Source organism: Rhinoraja longicauda, chromosome 8, assembly GCF_053455715.1.
Source record: "Rhinoraja longicauda isolate Sanriku21f chromosome 8, sRhiLon1.1, whole genome shotgun sequence".
NCBI lineage: Eukaryota > Metazoa > Chordata > Chondrichthyes > Rajiformes > Arhynchobatidae > Rhinoraja > Rhinoraja longicauda.
Genome location: NC_135960.1, coordinates 27,733,422 through 27,754,432, shown reverse-complemented (window position 1 = coordinate 27,754,432; position 21,011 = coordinate 27,733,422). Strand labels below are relative to the sequence as shown.

Below are 21,011 nucleotides of genomic sequence, written 5' to 3'. Positions count from 1 at the left end.
CTTATTTTTCTTTTTTTTTAAGATTCCATTAGTCTCCTACCATGGGAGATTGGAAAACCTTCACCACAAAAGGCCACACAAAAATAATTCTTCCTTGAGTAGAATATATTATCTTTAAAATGAATGCTTGAAAATGCAGAATTTCACAAAAATGAATAATTTGTAAATTTAATTCTAGTTTTGAGTTTATGTACAAGATTCACTCCAAATTGCAATATGGGCACATAGAATTCCTGGTGTATCATAATGGCACAAACTCCATACTCCAGAGATGGATAATTATACTCTTTCAACAACTTTTTTAAAAGCGATTTACGTATTAAAATGATTGTGTACGAAACAGCACATTAGTCTTTTAAAAGAAGTAAATGGATAACTGTCGTGGTTTGGAACTGCAATTTCCCGCTGAATATCAATTTTGGTCTTGAAGTATCAACTTGTTGATACTTAAACTTTGTAGGTGCTTTATCCGCATTTGAATATCTGATCCCAGTCGGTTGTCCTGTACATGTAGAGAAATCTCCAACTGTTCTTCTCGAATTTCCCTGAAAATATGATTACTGGTTAGCATCATGGATAAGGGAGAAAGTAGTGTAGAATCTATAGGTAACACCTTAAAGTAACAAACTAGGCTGACTTGGAAATTTATCGTTGGTCTTTTATTGCTGCAGCAGCTCTCTTAGAGCTTGCTGGAGTTCCGACCACACATTCACTTCAGAAGGTCAAAAGGCAGCTTATCATCACAATACATTGACAATTAAGAATAGACATTAAATAATGGCCCTGCCAGCCAAGAAAGAGGAATTTCCATAGACTGCTTTGGTGGAAGAATAGTGGAAAAATTAATAACTCGCTGCAATTTATGCCAGTTATGAAGGAAATTTAATAAAACTTTAAGAGGAAATTTTAAGGTGACGCCTCTTTAAATTTATGAGCTTATAGCATGTTAATAGAGTGGTTTAAGAAAATACTTTTGAATGTTGAACACTTGATTTACCACAATAAAAGTTTCACAATTTCAAATATGCTATCCCCATTTTAAACATATTATTGGGCCATTTGTACAAAATAATGGAGCTTGGTTGACATCCTACATTACAAAACGTTTATCGAAGGACCGGTGTGGTTTGAATATAAGTGGTTGCAGCATATTTCGTAGAAATTACAATGGGGTCCTCCCATTATCCATTATTAACAGAAACCTCCAAAATGGCTTGCACAATTTTTATACATTAGTTGCTCCATGCTCTCTGCTGATCATCCGTTTGGATTGAGGTGGAAGACGCTGGAACCACTGGGTAGATTTTATCATAAAGTCATATTTCTCATTTGGGATGAGATCACATGTAACTACATCTGACACCATGCATTCCCAAAACCTGCAAATATTGAACCGTGAATCTATTCAGATATCAGGGTGTTTTTTGTGGTTTCTCCAGTTTATCTTTACCATAGATATTAAACAAATTTGATAAATAGAAATCTTCTTTTGAATTGAAATAATGCCCTAGCAGGGAAGACGGTGGAACAGCAATGGCAGGTATTCCTGGGAATAATGCAGAAGTTGCAGGATCAATTTATCCCAAAGAGGAGGAAAGATTCTAAGGGGAGTAAGAGGAACCCGTGGCTGACAAGGGAAGTCAAGGACAGCGTAAAAAGAAAAGAAAAGAAGTATAACATAGCAAAGAAGAGTGGGAAGCCAGAGGATTGGGACTCTTTTAAAGAGCAACAGAAGATAACTAAGAAGGCAATACGGGGAGAAAAAATGAGGTACGAGGGTAAACTAGCCAATAATATAAAGGAGGATAGTAAAAGGTTTTTTAGGTATGTAAAGAGGAAAAAAATAGTCAAGGCAAATGTGGGTCCCTTGAAGACAGAAGCAGGGGAATTTATTATGGGGAACAAGGAAATGGCAGACAAGTTGAACCAGTACTTTGGATCTGTCTTCACTAAGGAAGATACAAGCAATCTCCCAGATGTTCTAGTGGCAAGAGATCCTAGGGTGACAGAGGAACTGAAGGAAATCCACATTAGGCAGGAAATGGTGTTGGGTAGACTGATGGGACTGAAGGCTGATAAATCCCCAGGGCCTGATGGTCTGCATCTCAGGGTACTTAAGGAAGTGGTGCTAGAAATTGTGGACGCATTGGTGATCATTTTCCAATGTTCTATAGATTCAGGATCAGTTCCTGTGGATTGGAGGGTAGCTAATGTTGTCCCACTTTTTAAGAAAGGAGGGAGAGAGAAAACGGGAAATTATAGACCAGTTAGTCTGACATCAGTGGTGGGGAAGATGCTGGAGTCAATTATAAAAGACAAAATTGCGGAGCATTTGGATAGTAGTAACAGGATCGTTCCGAGTCAGCATGGATTTACGAAGGGGAAATCATGCTTGACTAATCTTCTGGAATTCTTTGAGGATGTAACTAGGAAAATTGACAGGGGTTGAGCCGGTGGATGTGGTGTACCTCGACTTTCAGAAAGCCTTCGACAAGGTCCCACATAGGAGATTAGTGGGCAAAATTAGAACACATGGTATTGGGGGTAGGGTTCTGACATGGATAGAAAATTGGTTGACAGACAGAAAGCAAAGAGTGGGGATAAATGGGTCCCTTACAGAATGGCAGGCAGTGACTAGTGGGGTACCACAATGCTCGGTGCTGGGACCGCAGCCATTTACAATATACATTAATGACTTGGATGAAGAGATTAAAAGTACCATTAGCAAATTTACAGATGATACAAAGCTGGGTGGTAGTGTGAACTGTGAGGAAGATGCTATGAGGTTGCAGGGTGACTTGGACAGGTTGTGTGAGTGGGCGGATGCATGGCAGATGCAGTTTAATGTGGATAAGTGTGAGGTTATCCACTTTGGTGGTAAGAATAGGATGGTAAATTATTATCTGAATGGTGTCAAGTTAGGAAAAGGGGATGTACAACGAGATCTGGGTGTCCTAGTGCATCAGTCACTGAAAGGAAGCATGCAAGTACAGCAGGCAGTGAAGAAAGCCAATGGAATGTTGGCCTTCATAACAAGAGGAGTTGAGTATAGGAGCAAAGAGGTCCTTCTGCAGTTGTACAGGGCCCTAGTGAGACCGCACCTGGAGTACTGGTCTCCAAATTTGAGGAAGGTTATGCTTGCTATTGAGGGCGTGCAGCGTAGGTTTACTAGGTTAATTCCCGGAATGGCGGGACTGTCATATGTTGAAAGACTGGAGCGACTAGGCTTGTATACACTGGAATTTAGAAGGATGAGAGGGGATCTTATCAAAACATATAAGGTTATTAAGAGGTTGGACACGTTAGAGGCAGGAAACATGTTCCCAATGTTGGGGGAGTCCAGAACCAGGGGCAACAGTTTAAGAATAAGGGGTAGGCCATTTAGAACGGAGATGAGGAAAAAAAAATTTAGTCAGAGAGTTGTAAATCTGTGGAATTCTCTGCCTCAGAAGGCAGTGGAGGCCAGTTCTCTGAATGCATTCAAGAGAGAGCTAGATACTCTTACGGATAGTGGAGTCAGGGGATATGGGGAGAAGACAGGAACGGGGTACTGATTGAGAATGATCAGCCATGATCACATTGAATGGTGGTACTGGCTCGAAGGGCCGAATGGCCTACTCCTGTACCTATTGTCTATTGTCTATAAAATATAATTAATAACTCTGTTGTTTTTCCCCTCATAATTGGTGAAAACAATGAGGTTGGAAGATGCATGTGCACGGCTTGTTCACAATTCAACTGCCTCACACAAATAAACTTAAATTTGTACCAACAGTATCGTATTTGTTAAAAAGTTATTTTAAACACTGCAAATTGACATATTCCCAGTTCAATTGCTCCTGACAGAGAATTGCGTCGTTATCAGCCATTGAGCGGCCACCACTGATTTCCGTTATCTTTCACTCAGTATGGACAGATTTCTTGTTTAAATTGTGTAATTGTTGTCTGTTAATTTAATCATGCTTTTTTGTAATTGTTCAGATACAAAATAATTATATTCACTAATGTATTCTTCAATCCTTTGCTTGTTACATGAATTTTAACAATGTTAAAATTGTCATGATTTACTAATCACATTTTTGAGCTCTATTTTTGTCATGATTTTCTTTCATTCCCTTGAAATTAAAATTGCAGATTTTTAAAAAAAAATATCAACAATAAAAATAATTTACTGCTTATAATATCCTGGCCATGGATGATTAAATGGTGTACTTCCCATTTTACAAATTAAACAGCCATAGATGTAAGGGATCAGTTTTCACTGGTGTATTGGCTAAATACTTTAAAATATATGACAATAGCCTATGAAGTTCTTAGCTATTTCAAAAAATAATTAGTTACAAACTGTTTATGTAATATTTACCTTGAAGTGGGTTGAACAGGAGGCAATATTTGTGAGGCTTTAAGCTTTGTGTTTTTACTGGAGAAAAAATAAATAATTGATTAATGTTCCTCTCAATAATGTTCAAAGAATTGCAATATCCTGTATTTTTTGCCCCCTTTTAATAAATTGTTTCAAAAATTACTTTAAACTTAAATAAATAAGTAAAAATATAAGTCACATCATTTATTACAGCAAATGGCTTGAATTTTATGACTTTTGGCCCAAAATCCTGTATGTTGGTCCGATGGCCAACATGACAAAACCTTTTGACTCCTCCACATTAAAGATGTAGACATGGGCACTCACTTGGGTCCCAGCTTTGCATGCTTTTTCTGGTTACATTAAACAATCCTTGTTCCAAACGTACACTCTTCAACTCTTTCTCCACTACATCGACGACTACTTTGGGCTGTCTCAGGCAACCATGTGGAACTCGTTAATTTCATTAACTTTACCATTAACTTTCCCCTGCCCTCAAATGCACTTGGACTATCTCTGACACCTCTCTTTCCATTCTTGATCTGTCTGTTATAAATCCATTGACTCCCACACTTATCTTGACTACACCTCCTCCCACACTTATCTTGACTACACCGCCTCTTGCAAAGACACCATCCCCTACTTTCAATTTCTCCGTGTCAACCACATCTCCCTGCATGATGAGGCTCTTAATTGTAGGTTATCCAAGATGTCTTCTTTCTTTAGTAAATGTGGTTTCCCCCCCCCCCCGCTGTCACGGGTGGATCCCTTACCCACAACTCCTCTGTGATCCTTAGTTCTGCTCTCACTCCCCCTCTCCCCAGACAGAACAAGGGATAGAGTTCCCCAGGTCCTTACCTTTCCCCTCACCAAGGGTGTCAAGGGTTATGGGGAGAAGGCATGAGAATGGGGTTAGGAGGGAGAGATAGATCAGCCATGATTGAATGGTGGAGTAGACTTGATGGGCCGAATGGCTTAATTCTGCTTCTATCACTGACGATCTTATGAGCAGCCTCTGCATCCACCATGTAATTCTCCGACAGTTCAACGTGATCCCCCAACAGTCACATCTTCCCATCTCCTCCCCTTTCTGCTTTCTGCAGAGACCATTCCTTGCGCAACTCCTTGGTTCACTCATCCATTAACACCCAAACCATCCCCTCCCCACTGCATCCGCAGGAAATATAACACTTGCCCCTAAACTTCCTCCTTCACATTCATCCAGGAATCCCAGTTGATCTTCCAACTGAGGAAGTTCACATGTACTTTCTCTAACCTCTGCTGGTACAATGTGGTCTACTTTACATCAGCAAGACCAACCATTGACTAGGCAACCATTGACAGGTGTTTTGCCAAACACCTGTGCTTGGTCTGCCAAGGCCTGCTGGATCTCCTGGTTGCAAACCACTTTAGCTCCCCTTCCCATTCCCACACTGACTTTTCTCTCCTGAGCCTCCTCCATTGCCAGAATGAGTCTGCACGCAAACCAGAAAAACATCACCTCACCTGCCACTTGGATAGCTTATAACCTAAGTGTTTGTACATAATTCTCCAATTTTTGGTAACTTATGTACAAACACTCTTCCCCCTCTTTTATCCCCTTCTCTTCCCTGTGCTCTTCGATGCACACCAATTTTCCCTTTCCCCTTCCCCTGTCCCCATTAACTTATATTCCTTCGTCTGGCTTCACATTCCCACCTCTTCTAACGACTCCATATCTCACACTTTTTGTCATTACATCTCTGGCTATAATCCAACCATCTCCTAATCAAAACTCAACTTCACCTGTAACCACCTATGACTTGCCAGGCTTTGTCCCATCCCTTCTTTCTTCTAGATTTCTTCCCCCTACTACAATCAGTCTGAAGAAGGGTCCCAACCTGAAACATCACCTATCTACGTTTCCCAGAGATGCTGCCTGACCTGCTAATTTACTCCAGCAGTTTGTGTTTTTTTAATAACAAAACCTTGGGTGATTTGCTTTAATATGTAGTTCACTATCAGTTATTTTTAATGCACCTGAAAGCACCTGAATTTTTTTTGTTACTTTAAAGATGCTTTAGAAATGGAAATTGCTGTTGACAGCTTGCCCTGTTGAATCATGCCAAATATGTTGTTACATTTAATGTGTCACCCTCAGCAACCTTCCATGTTATTCCTGAAAAAAAGAAATCTAGTTATTCAGATATAATCGATTATTGATGATTTAAGGAAGTCAGGCAGTAGAGCAGCAGTGAACGTCAGTCATTTCATTCCAATTTTTGGGTTGTCTGGCATTGTGTACTTTAATGTAGACATTCCAAATCCACTGTCAATATTTTATTCCTCCTCCAACAGTGCAAAATGTTACACTACAAAGGGAAATGAGCAGATTTTTATGAGCTTATTTTAAAAGATCCTTAAAATATTACCCTTTGCACATTCGGCCTAAGTGAGATTTTTATTGTGGTGATGTTATAAACACTGCTTTGAAACTCTCTGCACCTACATAAACTGATTTTTATATGCGTATTGCTATAAATCCCTCCCCCCATAAATATTACAAAATTACCATTTTTCTATAACATGATTTATGAAAAAATCAAGGGTGTATGCTCTATCTATTGTTTAGTACTTCACAAACATTAGTTAATTAAAAAATTGGGCACGTTGTATCTCGATTTGCTTTGTATGATTAACTTAATTAGAATGGTCTTTCAGCCAACTTTGTTTAATGTCCTTCTTTAAAGTATCATCTATGCCATCACTTTGTATAGTTTGTAGATTATCATATCATATCATATATATACAGCCGGAAACAGGCATTTTCGACCCTCCAAGTCCGTGCCGCCCAGCGATCCCCGTACATTAACACTATCCTACACCCACTAGAGACAATTTTTACATTTACCCAGCCAATTAACCTACATACCTGTACGTCTTTGGAGTGTGGGAGGAAACCGAAGATCTCGGAGAAAACCCAAGCAGGTCACGGGGAGAACGTACAAACTCCTTACAGTGCAGCACCCGTAGTCAGGATCGAACCTGAGTCTCCGGCGCTGCATTCGCTGTAAAGCAGCAACTCTACCGCTGCGCTACCGTGCCGCGGTAATTACTTGTAATGCAAACTGTATCTTTTTGTCATACAAATAGCTACAGTTATCATTCAGTCAAAAATACATTAGAAGCATAAATAGACCAAATGGCTTCCGTAGCCTGCTCTTCCATTCAATAATCACCCGTATCATTCTCTTTCCTGTCTGATACACATATGCCTTAATTTCCTTTCATATCACCTGCAAATGTTTTGCCCACTCTCTCAATCTGAATTTTTTCTCTGCATTTTCTTCATGGCAAACTACATCACGGTTCACTAACATGCAGTGATAACATTAGAAGGCTCTTTTTGATTGATGTGCAATGATGTTATTCTTAGGGTTTCTAATCAATATCCTGATCTTCTGCAAAGGCATAGACAAACCTTGCTCGAACTTACTGAAATTAATTTCACCAACGTTTTTTTTTACAATGTACCATTATTCATTGAGACCAATCTTTCTTTGCATTAACATGGTGATTAAAGGGAGATCATTCTAATAATGCAAATGTAACACCCCACCAAAACTGCATATTACCTCAAATGTTACTTGTAGCTAAGAGGAAAGATATGTTTCGGTGAACACTTACTCGTCCTCTTGTTCTGGTTCAAATGTTGCACTCTCTGATAATAAACGTTGGATCATTATGAATTCAGCTTCCAACATTTCAGGTGTTAGTATCATCTCTTCAGAACTATGATGCAAAAATCAACAACTAAATCAAACATTATATTTTAAAATACACGTCTTATTTTATTCTGTTCCAATTTTCATTTGCATTTTAACTGTCACATCAAGGATAAGGACATTGCATCTGGAGATTGCGTGATATCCAAAGCTTATCATTGCTTCTAGCACCATGTATTTTGTAATGTTATAATCATTACCAAAGATTACCAAAGCACTATATTGTGAATGTCAGTTGTGAATGTCAGAATTTTTAAATATGAAGACTAGAAATATTAATAGGTTGAGGTTAATGAAGCACTGGAGAAAAAAAGACATGAATGCTGGAGTAACTCAGCGAATCAGACAGCATCTCTGGAGAACATTGATAGGTGACGTTTAGGGTCAGGACCCTTCTTCAGACTGATTGTGGAGGAGGGAGAGAAAGCTGGAAGAGCGGAGGGGCAGGACAAAGCCTGGTGAATAGTATGTGGATACAGGTGAGAGTTTCTTTTGTTAGGCAGATGACTGGACAAAGAGAGATAAAGATAGAACTGAGAACTGCTAGTTGTGAAACCAGAAGATAGAATATAAGTAGAAGGGGAAGAAGGAAGGAGCGGAAAAAAGCAGGGGGAGGGGAGGGAGGAAGAAAGGAGGGAGGTGTTGCTTGTAGGTTAGTTACCTAAAATAGGATAATTCAATGTTCATGTCACACCAGGACTTGCACTATTTCCCTTCCGCCACATTCCTTCCAATGGCTTTATAATTCACACATCTTCTAGCCTTATCTCACATCTTTTGTCTTTTTTATCTCTGGTCTTGCCCAACCATCCATCCATCTATCTATCAAAAACCTCCCTCAACTGTATTGACCTCTCACCCACCTGGCAATGTCCTGCTCCTCCTCTCTTCAGCTTTCTCCCCCCCCCCCCCCACACCAATCAGTCTGAAGGGTCCTGACCCAAATCGTCACTTATCCATGTTCTCCAGAGATGCTGTCTGACCCACTGAGCTACTCCAGCACTTTGTGTTTATTTGATAAACCAGCATCTGCAGTTCCTTATGTATACAGCTGTTTGTGGAGTCTAGCAGGCTGTAATGCACCTTGTCAATAGGCAAGGTGTTATTCCTCAAGCTTAAATTAAGCTTAATTGGAAAATTGTAGGAAAGTGAGCATCGAGGGCTCGGTGAGAATTAATGCGACAGATGATTGGAATTTTAAAAAGGTCACACAGGCTGTGTTCAGCAAAGCTGTCACCTGCATTGTGCTCATTCTCCTCTAAAGTAGCTCATAATCTGATGAATGAATATAGTGCACTAGCTTGGAGGAGTACGTAAGGTGCAAAATTCAGATAAAAAGAGTGTTTAGGGCTTTGGATATAGGGTGGAAAGGAAATGAAAAGGCTCTGTGGAATTGCCGGCAGTTGAATGGGAAGGTGCTCTTGGAGCAAATACAGGTGGAGATGGAAAATTAACTTAAGTGCCCCAGAGTGAAATGTTCCTTAGGAAGGCTGAAAAATGAGGGGTGGAGAAGATGTATCTGGTGGTGGCTGGATGCTGGAAATGTTTGAAAGAATCTTTGCTGACTGACAGTTTCCATTAAACAAACTACCTTTCGCAATTTATTTTATTTAACCCATGCCATCTGTTCTATGTTAGCTAATTGTGAATAGAATTGAGTTTCCTATCCACTCTTGACATATATTAAGGTCCAAAGAACTATTTTGCCCATACGTTGCCAATGACTAAAAAACATAAATGTGAAGCTGTGTATTGTGAACATACCTTTCCAGGGGTGCATTATCCATTTTTTCATCTATTTTATAATCCAATTGGAAAGGTGCGTTAATGGGAAGCATATCCACTGAAAATGGATCATTCCTATATAAAAACCATGTTAAACATTCAATCATGCAAAAATACAAGTAATGCAGAGTTTATCACAATAATTTCCAATGTTGTGTACAATGACCTCATAAATACCAGTACTCAGAATTGTTTCTAAATTAGCTACTATAATTGGTGTGAAATTAACTGTGAAAATAAAAACGTCAGAACACTATTTTTGAATATTTTATCGAAACTGCTCAAGGAAAATTACAAGTGCGGCTGCCTTCAATTTTTTAGTAGATTTGTGACTGTTTTTGGTCATTTGATGTCTTCTTTTAACTTTCAGTAAAATAATAGCAATTAACATAAAGTGGTGCACGATGGAGACAAAATGCTGGAGTAACTCAGCGGGACAGGCAGCATTTCTGGAGAGAAGGAATGGGTGACGTTTCGGGTCGAGATTCTGCTTTAGACTTCTTCAGGCCTTCTTTAGACTTCAGACTGTTTGAAGAAGGGTCTCGACCCGAAATGTTACCCATTCCTTCTCTCCAGACTCGCTGCCTGTCTTGCTGAGTTACTCCAGCATTAGATTGTGCACGATCTAACACCAACAACAGAGAGGTCATCACAGACCCCACAGTGAAACCACCGGGATTTGACTCCATCGCAAGCAATGGCTAACCCTGAACAGGATCCGCACTCTCCATGCAAGAACAGCCCATCAACTGCACAAGTGGAGGATGACAGACAGCCCTGCTTGTGACTGTGGATATCCAGACCAGACCATCCCACACATTGTGAATGACTGCTCACTGAGGCTTTTTCTTGGTGGCATCAAGGCCATCCACCCAGCAACTGATGCTGCCCTGGCCTGGATGTCTACCCTTGACCTATAACTTTAGGCTGTGCACGCCATTCGCAAGAAGAAGACTCCAGCATTTTGTGTCTATTTTCGGTTTAAACCAACATCTGCAGTTCCTTCCAACACACTATTGCACAATATCCTGCTGAATCATGAAAGCAAATTGTGAACTGGTGACTATTGCACGACAAACTGCTGAAGGAACTCAGCACGTCAAGCTGCATCTGTGGGGTGAAAAGAATTGAAAATGTTTTGGGTCAAAACTGCATCAAGGCTGAGAAAAGGAAGAAGATAGCCAGCATAAAGATGAGAGGGGGCAATGAGTTAGGATCTGGAGGCATCTGGTGGACCGAGAAGGAGTAAAGCATGGATTGATGAAGCCAGGTAATGGAGGGGGAAGAGTGGAGTTAGGAGATAGAGATATGTTAATGCAAAATGGAGGAAAACTAAATAGAAGAAAAAAGACAAATAGAACCAGCTGGTAGGAGGGAAGGATGAAGTTGACAGCTGTTGGAGTAGGAAATGCAGGAACGGAAATGTTACCATTTCTTGAATCTGATAATTAAGGACGATGATACTGAGAACTATTAGCGGATAAGTGAATGGTAGATGGAACCAGAACCAGGTCAGGGAGGGGTTATGAGGAGCCCAAGTTAATGTCCAGGTCCCAATCTCCAATTATATTGACTTTGACCACATTAGTCGAATCAATAAGTTTACTGTTCATTGAAGGAGCATCTTTGGCTGCATGAATGTCCTTGGTCTGTTTCTGTCCTCTGCATGCAGGAGCAATCTTCATATCTGTTTCCCCAATTAGAATATCAAGGCCAATATTATATCCATGACTTTGTAGCCAGACACAGCTCCACTGACATCTTTAAATTCAAAATAGAATGACAATTTTGCTCTCAATGTTAGCAAGATGCAGGAGCAGATTGTGGAGCTTCGGCATGTTGCCGAATACTCTATTGAACTTCTACAAGTAGACGATGGAGAGTACACTGATTGGTTGCACTACAGTCTGGTTAAGATATTTGAAAGCTCAAGAACAAATGAGGGTGCAGAAAATGGTAGTTATTGCACAGTCCATCCACAGGTATTGACATCCCCAACAATGAAGGGATCTATACCTCAAGTTGAGTCTGAAGAAGGGTCGACCCGAAACATCACCCATTCCTTCTCTCCAGAAATGCTGCCTGTCCCACTGAGTTACTCCAGCTTTTTGTGTCTATCTTCGGTTTAAACCAACATCTGCAGTTCCTTCCTACACTATACACCTCAAGTAGACACCTAATATCATCAAATATCCACACTATTTTGGCCACACTACCTTCTTGCTGCTACTTTTGAGAAAAAGTACAGAGGCCTGAGAACTGTTGCCTCCAGGTTTCAGAATAACTTCTTCCTATAGGCCACCATGTTTTTTGGCCACCATGCATAAACCTAGCCACAACCCTACCTCAGCTCTGAACCACTAAGGACTTTGTCCTACTCTCAATTTGTCCGTCTACGCTGCATTTGCTCCCAAGATGAAACTTTCCATTCTAGCACATCCGAGATGTCCTCTTTCTTTAGTAAACATGGATTCCCCCTTCTGTCATAGATGAACCCCTCACAATGTCCCATCTGTGTCCTGTAGTTCTGCTCTTGCTCCTCCTTCCCCCAAATGGAACCATGATAGAGTTCCCCTGGTCCTCACCTTTCACTCCACCAACCTCCGCATCCAACACGTCATCCTCCAACAGTTCCATCACCTCCAACGTGGTGACCTCACTGCATGACATGTCTTCCCACCTGTACCCCTCTCCACCTTCTGCAGAGCCAAATCGTTCCGCAACTCCTTGTTTCAATGCTGCTGTTACTCCAGCACTTTGAGTCTTTTTGTGTATTAACCAGCATCTGCAGTTCTTTGTTGCTACCATGGTTGTCTCTGTACTTTGGCATATTCATTTTTGTTTTTGTTGTGTCTGTAAACGTGCAGTAAATAGGACTGTCATTGTTCTTGTTCATATACGGTGCGTATGACAAATGAACACTCATGGAGTTTTCAAAATGCTTGCTCCTACTTCCATGCAAAGGTTCTTGGAAGTCTTTCGTCCCACATGATTGTAATGACTTCCAGAAAGGGTTTTAGTTAGTGACCATCCCTTTAAGAGATGGGGGGATGATGCTTCTTAGCATTGATGTTGCAGAGAAACCTGGTTACTTATTCTAAATGTGCTGTAAAGTAAAAATTAATTGCAATTCATGCTGCTTAAGCGCAAAATCTTTGTATAAAATGGCACTCATGAGAAATATTCAGACAAGCTGGTGTAGGTCCGTGCAAAAAGCAACATCCATCAAATAATAACTTGGAATCCTTCATACTAACAGCTGAAAAGCAGCTATTTATTAAGGGTTAAAAGAATGTAACCAGACACAATCTTACATAAATAAGAACCCAACTTATATTAAAAAAATGTTTTTGGTGTCAGTTCTTACAAATTGATAAAAGTAAAATTAAAATATTTAGTCAATGCTTCACATCGAAAGTCTTAATACATACCACAGTGGGACCCATGAGCTGGTGAGAACGTCAGTGGTCGTTAAGGACTTAAGAGCAGCAGAAGGAAACCTCTTCCAATTCATTAAACCTTTAATTATATCCTGTTTAAAAAATAACATTGCAGTTAAACATATGGTAATAAACTATTTATATTCAGAATTAACATAAAGATATGTGAAAGAAAAAAGTAGTTAAAATCAAAATCTCAGGAAGGGTCCCAACCCGAAACATCACCTATCCATTTTCTCCAGATCTACTGAGTTACTCCAGCATTTTATGTTTATCTTTAGTTAAAATCAAAACTGCTTTATTAATATTTATTATATTTGGAAATAAGTAGTTTCCCATATTTAACTTCAAATCATGGAACTTCACGAGGTTCAGATTCAATGTTGATGACTCCACTCCTTTGATGTATGAAAAATTGGCTGACAGTCACAGTTATATCCACAAATCATCGATATGTTAGATCCTTACTTAACTTGGCTGTGGGATAGCTCTTTCAATTTACCATCCTCCACTCTACCCTGACAGATATCAGATTGGGACTGTGTCTCTTTTCCTAAAGTAGATCAATGAACTGACTAGAATTTGTTTAATGATCTCTTAGGATAAGTAATGTCAGCCATGAAGATGATTATTTACTTTTCAATGCATTTAACCAAACTTTATATCACAAAATGTCATAGTGGAATTTAAGTTCACAAATCCAGATTGGTAATCTAGGCTTCTGGCTTACTAAGTTATTTATGTAACAACTGTGAGTCCATAACAGATATATATATTTATTTATTATCTCTAATACCAATATTAATTAAATTATTCGAAGATAACATTGCTCTGAATTTTATTTTGGTGAAAGATAGTGAAGAAGGCTGGTGAGGCTGGGTTGCATGAAGATAATGAAATGATGGCTATGAAAGTCATAGAAAATAGAACAATGCAGCACAATGTCATGCCAAACAAGATGCCAAATTAAACCAATCACCTTTGACAGTACATGATCCATATTCCTGCAATCCCTGTACATACATTTGCCTATCCAAAAGCATTTTAAATGCCATTATTGTATCTGCCTCAACCACTATCCTTGGCAGCATGTTCCAAGCACCCACCACTCCCTATATAAAAATTTGCCCTGCACATCTCATTTAAACTTTCCCCCATTTACCTTAAAGGTATGCCCACAGGTCTTTCACATTTTAACCATGGGAAATAGATTCTGACTATCTACCCTATCTGTGCCTCTCATTATTTTATATACTTCTATCAGGTCTCCCCTCAGCCTACAACACTCTCGCGAAAACAATCCAAGTTTGTCCAACCTCTCCTTGTAGGTATTACCATTATTCCAGGCAGCATTCTACTAAACCTCTTCTACACCCTCTCCAAAGCCTCCACATCTTTCCTGTTATGGGTGACCAGAACTGCACACAAATACTCCAAATGCAGCTTAACTGAAGTCCTCTAAAACTGCAACATTACTTTTTGACTTGTATACACAATGCCCTGACCAATGAAGGCAAGTATATCATATGACTTCTCTTTACCACTCCATCTATTTATGTTGTCACTTTCAGAGAGCTATAGACTTGGACCTCAAGTGTTGTGGTTTGCGTTGTTCCTGTATTAAGGAAAGAAGGAATAATTCAGATTCATTAGCTCTGGTAATCAGTTATTTTAGTATCGATCTGTCTGAAAAAGGATGATCAATCATAATCCAGCGCTTACTTTTTACTCAGTTCTATTTCCTCCTCATCCTTCACAGCTTCCTATCGGTGGTAGTAACTCATCTCCAAAAAAAGTGAAAACTTGTAACAAGCAGCAGATGCTCCACCTGAACAGTCAGCCAGCAAAACCAATATGTCAACATATCCACTTGAATAAATTTCTGATGTTAAATGAATCTTATTGAAGCCTGCTGTCCATCCATGTCTATTTTCGAAGAAGAATCATGAGTCAAGTCTAGATTTAATATCCTCTGTTAGCAAATAGCTAATTCTGTTTGATTTAGAAGTGTCACCAAACTTTGATAAACAATAAAGGAAGCATAATGGCTGCTAGGAAACCAAAAGGAGATGTATATTATGTGTATCCCATAGAGACAGCAAAACTGAAGGACTGGTGTAAAATCATTTTTCAGGCAGGTTGATACTGTATTGTTGATGGGGAATGTACAAGGCATGTAAAGGCTCAACATTGCCTCTGTCTCTATACAATGCTTCTTTGAGAAAACCTAGAATGTGATTTGTTATTTTTATGATCTGATCAGATACTGTGTTTAATGCATTTGACCTGCACGTCCACATCTCCCTACTTCCTCACAGCACAAAGCTAACTTCCAGTTGGAATTTAGCTGTTCTTACCTTGTTTTTTTATTTAAATTGTTTTAGTTTAGCATATAGTTGCAAAAAACATTGAGGTCATCATTTTCTAAAGGACAGGTGCTACCACTAAGAGTGATCCAAGCTGTGCTCCAGAGTCCTCTTGAACTTCCTGCATTCAGCCATTCTTCAATAATGTTCCAAGTGGAAGTAGCATGAGAGTTCAAAACAGGGCTATCATCTTCATTACCAACATTTCATGCAATGCATGTCCAGGAAAATACTTTTTGCTACAACATCTTTATTGTACCAAGTGTGTGTATTACCAGAAAAAAATATAACGGCAACGGTCAATATTATTAGTATTACTATCCTTTATAATTACTGTATTCTTTTCATGCCTTTCTGAAGGCCAGGTGGTTATTTGAGCAATGCAAATAAAGCTTACTCTCCAAAATGGGATCAATAAACTAATAATTGGGATGGTGCTAATAATACAATACAAAGTTGATGCTATTCAAAAGCACAGTGGAAAAAAAAAAGTGACCTGCTCGGCTATCTAAAGATAGCTTCTATTATAGATGAGGTTGATCCCAGAAATCTTAATTCCACATTCTTGAACAGGACTCGTCACAATAATAACCTACTTATAGGAGACTATATTTTCTTTCTCTTTCCCATGATTTAATTTGATCGGATATTAGCTGAGGTAGTAAGACATTTCAAGATTGCAAATGTAATTAAAAAACAAATAAAATGATCACAAATCCTTACATCTCTATCAAGAAATTTCTTCTGAGTGCTTGCAAAATTGCTTCCGGCTTTGCTGTCTATGATGTATCTTGGCAAAGGACAAAGATGAAATTCCAGATCTTTTTCAGCGAATGAAAGAGGTGACTTAAATGTACAAAGGTCAGGAACAAGGTTCTAGCAAAAGATAGGGTTAAAATTATACATATTAATTAATGAAATCTGTTTAATTTTCTGTACTTTTATCTTCATTCAGAGCAATATCCACAGCAATCCACAGCAAACAGGAAGAAACAGGGAAATTGTGATTTCACTGCACAAAGTTTACCAGCATGTTGCAGACTTCACAGTTCCTAGCACTCTTTGGGAATCCCCCTCTCAGCTTGCAGCTTCCCTACTAATGATTATCCTCTGTCCTATGTTCTGCATTGGACCTTGGCAATATTTCACAAGTTGTTCCCCCTTTCATCCACTTCTGTGTATCGTCCTAAAAAATCCATACATCAATTGTTGTGAAGGACAAATGTACACGACTAAAAAAGGGAATATCATAAATATGCAAACACATTTCTGCAGAATTACAGAATAGAAATTCCACTGTGCAGGAATGCTCCACAAGTATGTATCCTGTGAATAAAGACTAAAAACTTCCATCATAGCCTTGAATTGGCAGATCCCAGCACCAAATCTGGACCAAGATTAGAAAATTTAGGCCATTGTGAAAAGATGTGACAAATCATAAATCTGCATTGTAGTCGAGTTTTCTCATGCAGGGGTTGCCATTGTTTCATCAGACAAATTGCCACTTAAAATGATTGCTCAGGCGAAATATGAGGTGCTGTTCCTCCAATTTCCGGTGGGCGGGGCGAAATATGAAATAGGAGCCCACTGGAAATTGGAGGAACAGCACCTCATATTTCGCCTGAGCCCACCGGAAATTGGAGGAACAGCATCTCATATTTCGCCTGGGCAGCTTGCAGCCCAGTGGTATGAACATTGACTTCTCCAACTTTAGGAAGTTCCTCTGTCCCTCTCTTCCCCTCCTCCTTCCCAGATCTCCCTCTATCTTCCTGTCTCCACCTATATCCTTCCTTTGTCCCGCCCCCTGACATCAGTCTGAAGAAGGGTCTCGACCCAAAACGTCACCCATTCCTTCTCTCCCGAGATGCTGCCTGACCTGAGTTACTCCAGCATTTTGTGAATAAATACCTTCGATTTGTACCAGCATCTGCAGTTATTTTCTTAAACAATCTGGATGTTTGGTTTTAAACAACAATCTGGCAGTTTCATGGTCAACATTACTAATGCGATTATTTTAATTAATTAATTAATTGAATTTAAACGCCATAATGCAATCTAAACTAGATCAATAATCTGGTAACATAATTACCACGTCATTTAATATCCAATCTCACAGAAGCTAAGTTCTATGTTGCACGGTGATGATGTTTGGGGCTGCTGTCCAATCCTAACTTCAGGGCTAACTGTGTGGACTTTTCATGTTCTCCCTGTAAGGGATTCCTCTAGGTGCTCCAGTTTTCCCCCACATCCCAAAGATGTGAGAGTTGGTACGTTAATTAGCCACTGTAGGTTATTTGGTGACCGTTATAGTTTATTCAAATTATTGTAACCCTTGCATCCCCTTTCTCTCTCTATCCCTCCCCCACCTGTCATACCAGCTTCAAAGTCGTCTTGTCGAGTCTCATTGTCTGTAACTCGTTCTCACCTAACACAAGGCTAATAATGGCCTGTTTCTTTATCAGCGTTACTTTTTCACATATCTTTCATTCATTTGTTCTATAATTCACTACATCTCCGACTATATCTCTTGTTTCCCTTTCGCCTGACTCTCAGACTGAAGGAGGGCCTCGACCCGAAACGTCACATAGAAACATAGAAACATAGAAAATAGGTACAGGAGTACGCCATTCGGCCCTTCGAGCCTGCACTGCCATTCAATATGATCATGGCTGATCATCCAGCTCAGTAGCCTGTACCTGCCTTCTCTCCATACCCCCTGATCCCTTTAGCAAAAAGGGCCACATCTAACTCCCTCTTAAATATAACCAATGAACTGGCCTCAACTACCTTCTGTGGCAGAGAATTCCACAGACTCACCACTCTCTGTGTGAAGAAATGTTTTCTCATCTCGGTCCTAAAAGACTTCCCCCTTATCCTTAAGCTGTGACCCCTGGTTCTGGACTCCCCCAACATCGGGAACAATCTTCCCGCATCTAGCCTCTCCAACCCCTTAAGAATTTTATATGTTTCTATAAGATCCCCCCTCAGTCTTCTAAATTCCAGCGAGTACAAGCCCAGCCTATCCAGTCTTTCCTCATATGAAAGTCCCGCCATCTCAGGGATCAATCTGGTGAACCTTCTCTGAACTCCCTCTAAGGCAAGAACGTCTTTCCTCAGGTTAGGAGACCAAAACTGCACACAATACTCCAGGTGCAGTCTCACCAAGGCCCTGTACAACTGCAGCAGAACCTCCCTGCTCCTAAACTCAAATCCTCTTGCTATGAATGCCAACATACCATTCGCTTTCTTCACTGCCTGCTGCACCTGCATGCTTGCTTTCAATGACTGGTGCACCATGACACCCAGGTCACGTTGCATCTCCCCTTCTCCCAATCGGTCACCATTCAGGTAATACTCTGCTTTCCTGTTCTTGCCGCCAAAGTGGATAACCTCACATTCATCCACATTATATTGCATCTGCCATGCATTTGCCCACTCGCCTAATCTATCCAAGTCACTCTGCAGCCTCCTAGCATCCTCCTCGCAGCTAACACTGCCACCCAGCTTCGTGTCATCCGCATTTCTTTTCTGACCCACTGAGTTACTCCATCACTGTAAATTGCACCTTGTTTGTAGGTGTGAGGCAAACTCTTGGGGCAGTTAATTTGAGAAAATTAGTTTGTATACATTAGTTTAAAATGAGCGTAAATGAAAGATTGATAGTCAACATGGACGGAATAGGCCAAAGGGTCAATTTTCTCTGTATGACAATAATGTTAACTTTTACTAAAGATTGAACAGAATCATTAATTAGTGTTTCACATTTTCACAGAAAGTATGTTTTTGCTTTCCAATCAAGAGTTGTTTTGTAAGTGGTTAATGAAGAGGTATGAGGAAGGCATCTAGTGTGGAGCGTACATTTCTTTCTTTCTGTTTGCTTACATTTTAGATTGAGAGCCAGTTCTTAAATTATATTTGGATTTTTACCACCAATATGCACTCAGATCTTCTTTGACATAAATTGCATCCTTATCTATACTCAAAGATCAATTGAAAATAGGCTTAACCCAGAACAGAATAAAATTGTACCATTTTCAGGCATCAATGCTTTTGGGAAGTTTGACTGTTGACTCTGTGGCAATATTTTTGTGAGCATTATAAACAACCCCAAATCAGCCATGATCGCATTGAATGGCGGTGCTGGCTCGAAGGGCTGAATGGCCTACTCCTGCACCTATTGTCTATTGTCTATTGTCTAAATCATGTCCACTAAATGAGAAAGCTCAGTATTCACTCTACGCCATTCTGCAGCATCACTGCTCTATTTACATATTGCACATGCTTAAGACTGAGCCTTCCTTTCATAAACTTTTCTGCATTTCAAATTAACTTACAAAGGGGGTTTATCATTATTTCCAGTTTTCTCGTTGAAATTGCATGGCGATTGCATCAGAACTGGAATCAGTACAGGCAGCCCGGGACAATGTGGGAGAAATCAGTACTAAAGACCTCATTCATCCAGATCTTACAGGGATCCGTGTTCATGATTGGATTTCTTTAAAGAGCAATGTCAATATAGGTTAGGTTTCACCATAACAGTCTCGCTGATATCTGTGACCTCCTGCTACCTGAAATGCAAATGTGTGCCTGGACTGCATTCCCAGCTTCAGGATCATTCCTCCCCTCAAGATCATGTAAAGCTCCTACCAATGATCTATACCTCTTCTTCCAGTTTACTGTTCACTGCTGCATGAGGGAGACCTTTGTATAGAAGTTGGGAGGTCATGTTGCAGTTGTATAAGATGTTGGTGAGACTGCATTTAGAATATTGTGTTCAGTTCTGGGCACAATGTTATAGGAAAGATATTGTCAAGCTTGAAAGGGTTCAGAAAAGATTTACGAGGATGTTGCCAGGACTAGAGGCTGTGAGCTATTGGGAGAGGTTGAGTAGGCTGGGTCTCTATTCTATGGAGCGCAGGAGGATGTGGGGGGATCTTATAGACATGTACAAAATCATGAGAGGAATAGATAGGGTAGATGCACAGTCTCTTGCGCAGAGTAGGGGAATCGAGGACCAGAGGACATAGGTTCAAAGTGAAGGGGAAAGGATTTAATAGGAATCCAAGGGGTAACTTTTCACACAAAGGGTGGTGGGTGTATGGAACATGCTGCCAGAGGAGGTAGTTGAGGCTGGGACTATCCCATCGTTTAAGAGAAAGTTAGACAGGTACATGGATAGGGCAGGTTTGGAGGGATATGGACCAAGCGCAGGCAAGTGGGACTAGTGTAGCTGGGACATTGTTGGCCGGTGTGGGCAAGTTGGGCTGAAGGACATGTTTACACACTGTATCAT

General features: G+C 40.0%; 1 protein-coding gene across 1 annotated transcript in view; it reads right to left on the bottom strand.

The window, feature by feature from the left end:
- Positions 1-208: 208 nt before the first annotated feature.
- The window catches only part of cfap221 (cilia and flagella associated protein 221), a 110,263-nt gene continuing 89,460 nt past the window's right edge, over positions 209-21,011 (bottom strand). The window contains exons 20-25 of the mRNA XM_078404428.1: positions 16,442-16,594; positions 13,344-13,444; positions 9,892-9,987; positions 8,030-8,134; positions 4,364-4,420; positions 209-545 (exon numbers count right to left, since the gene is read on the bottom strand). Of these exons, the coding sequence (XP_078260554.1) occupies positions 413-545; positions 4,364-4,420; positions 8,030-8,134; positions 9,892-9,987; positions 13,344-13,444; positions 16,442-16,594 (645 nt within the window). The 3' untranslated portion in view covers positions 209-412. The remainder of the gene's footprint in view (positions 546-4,363; positions 4,421-8,029; positions 8,135-9,891; positions 9,988-13,343; positions 13,445-16,441; positions 16,595-21,011) is intronic.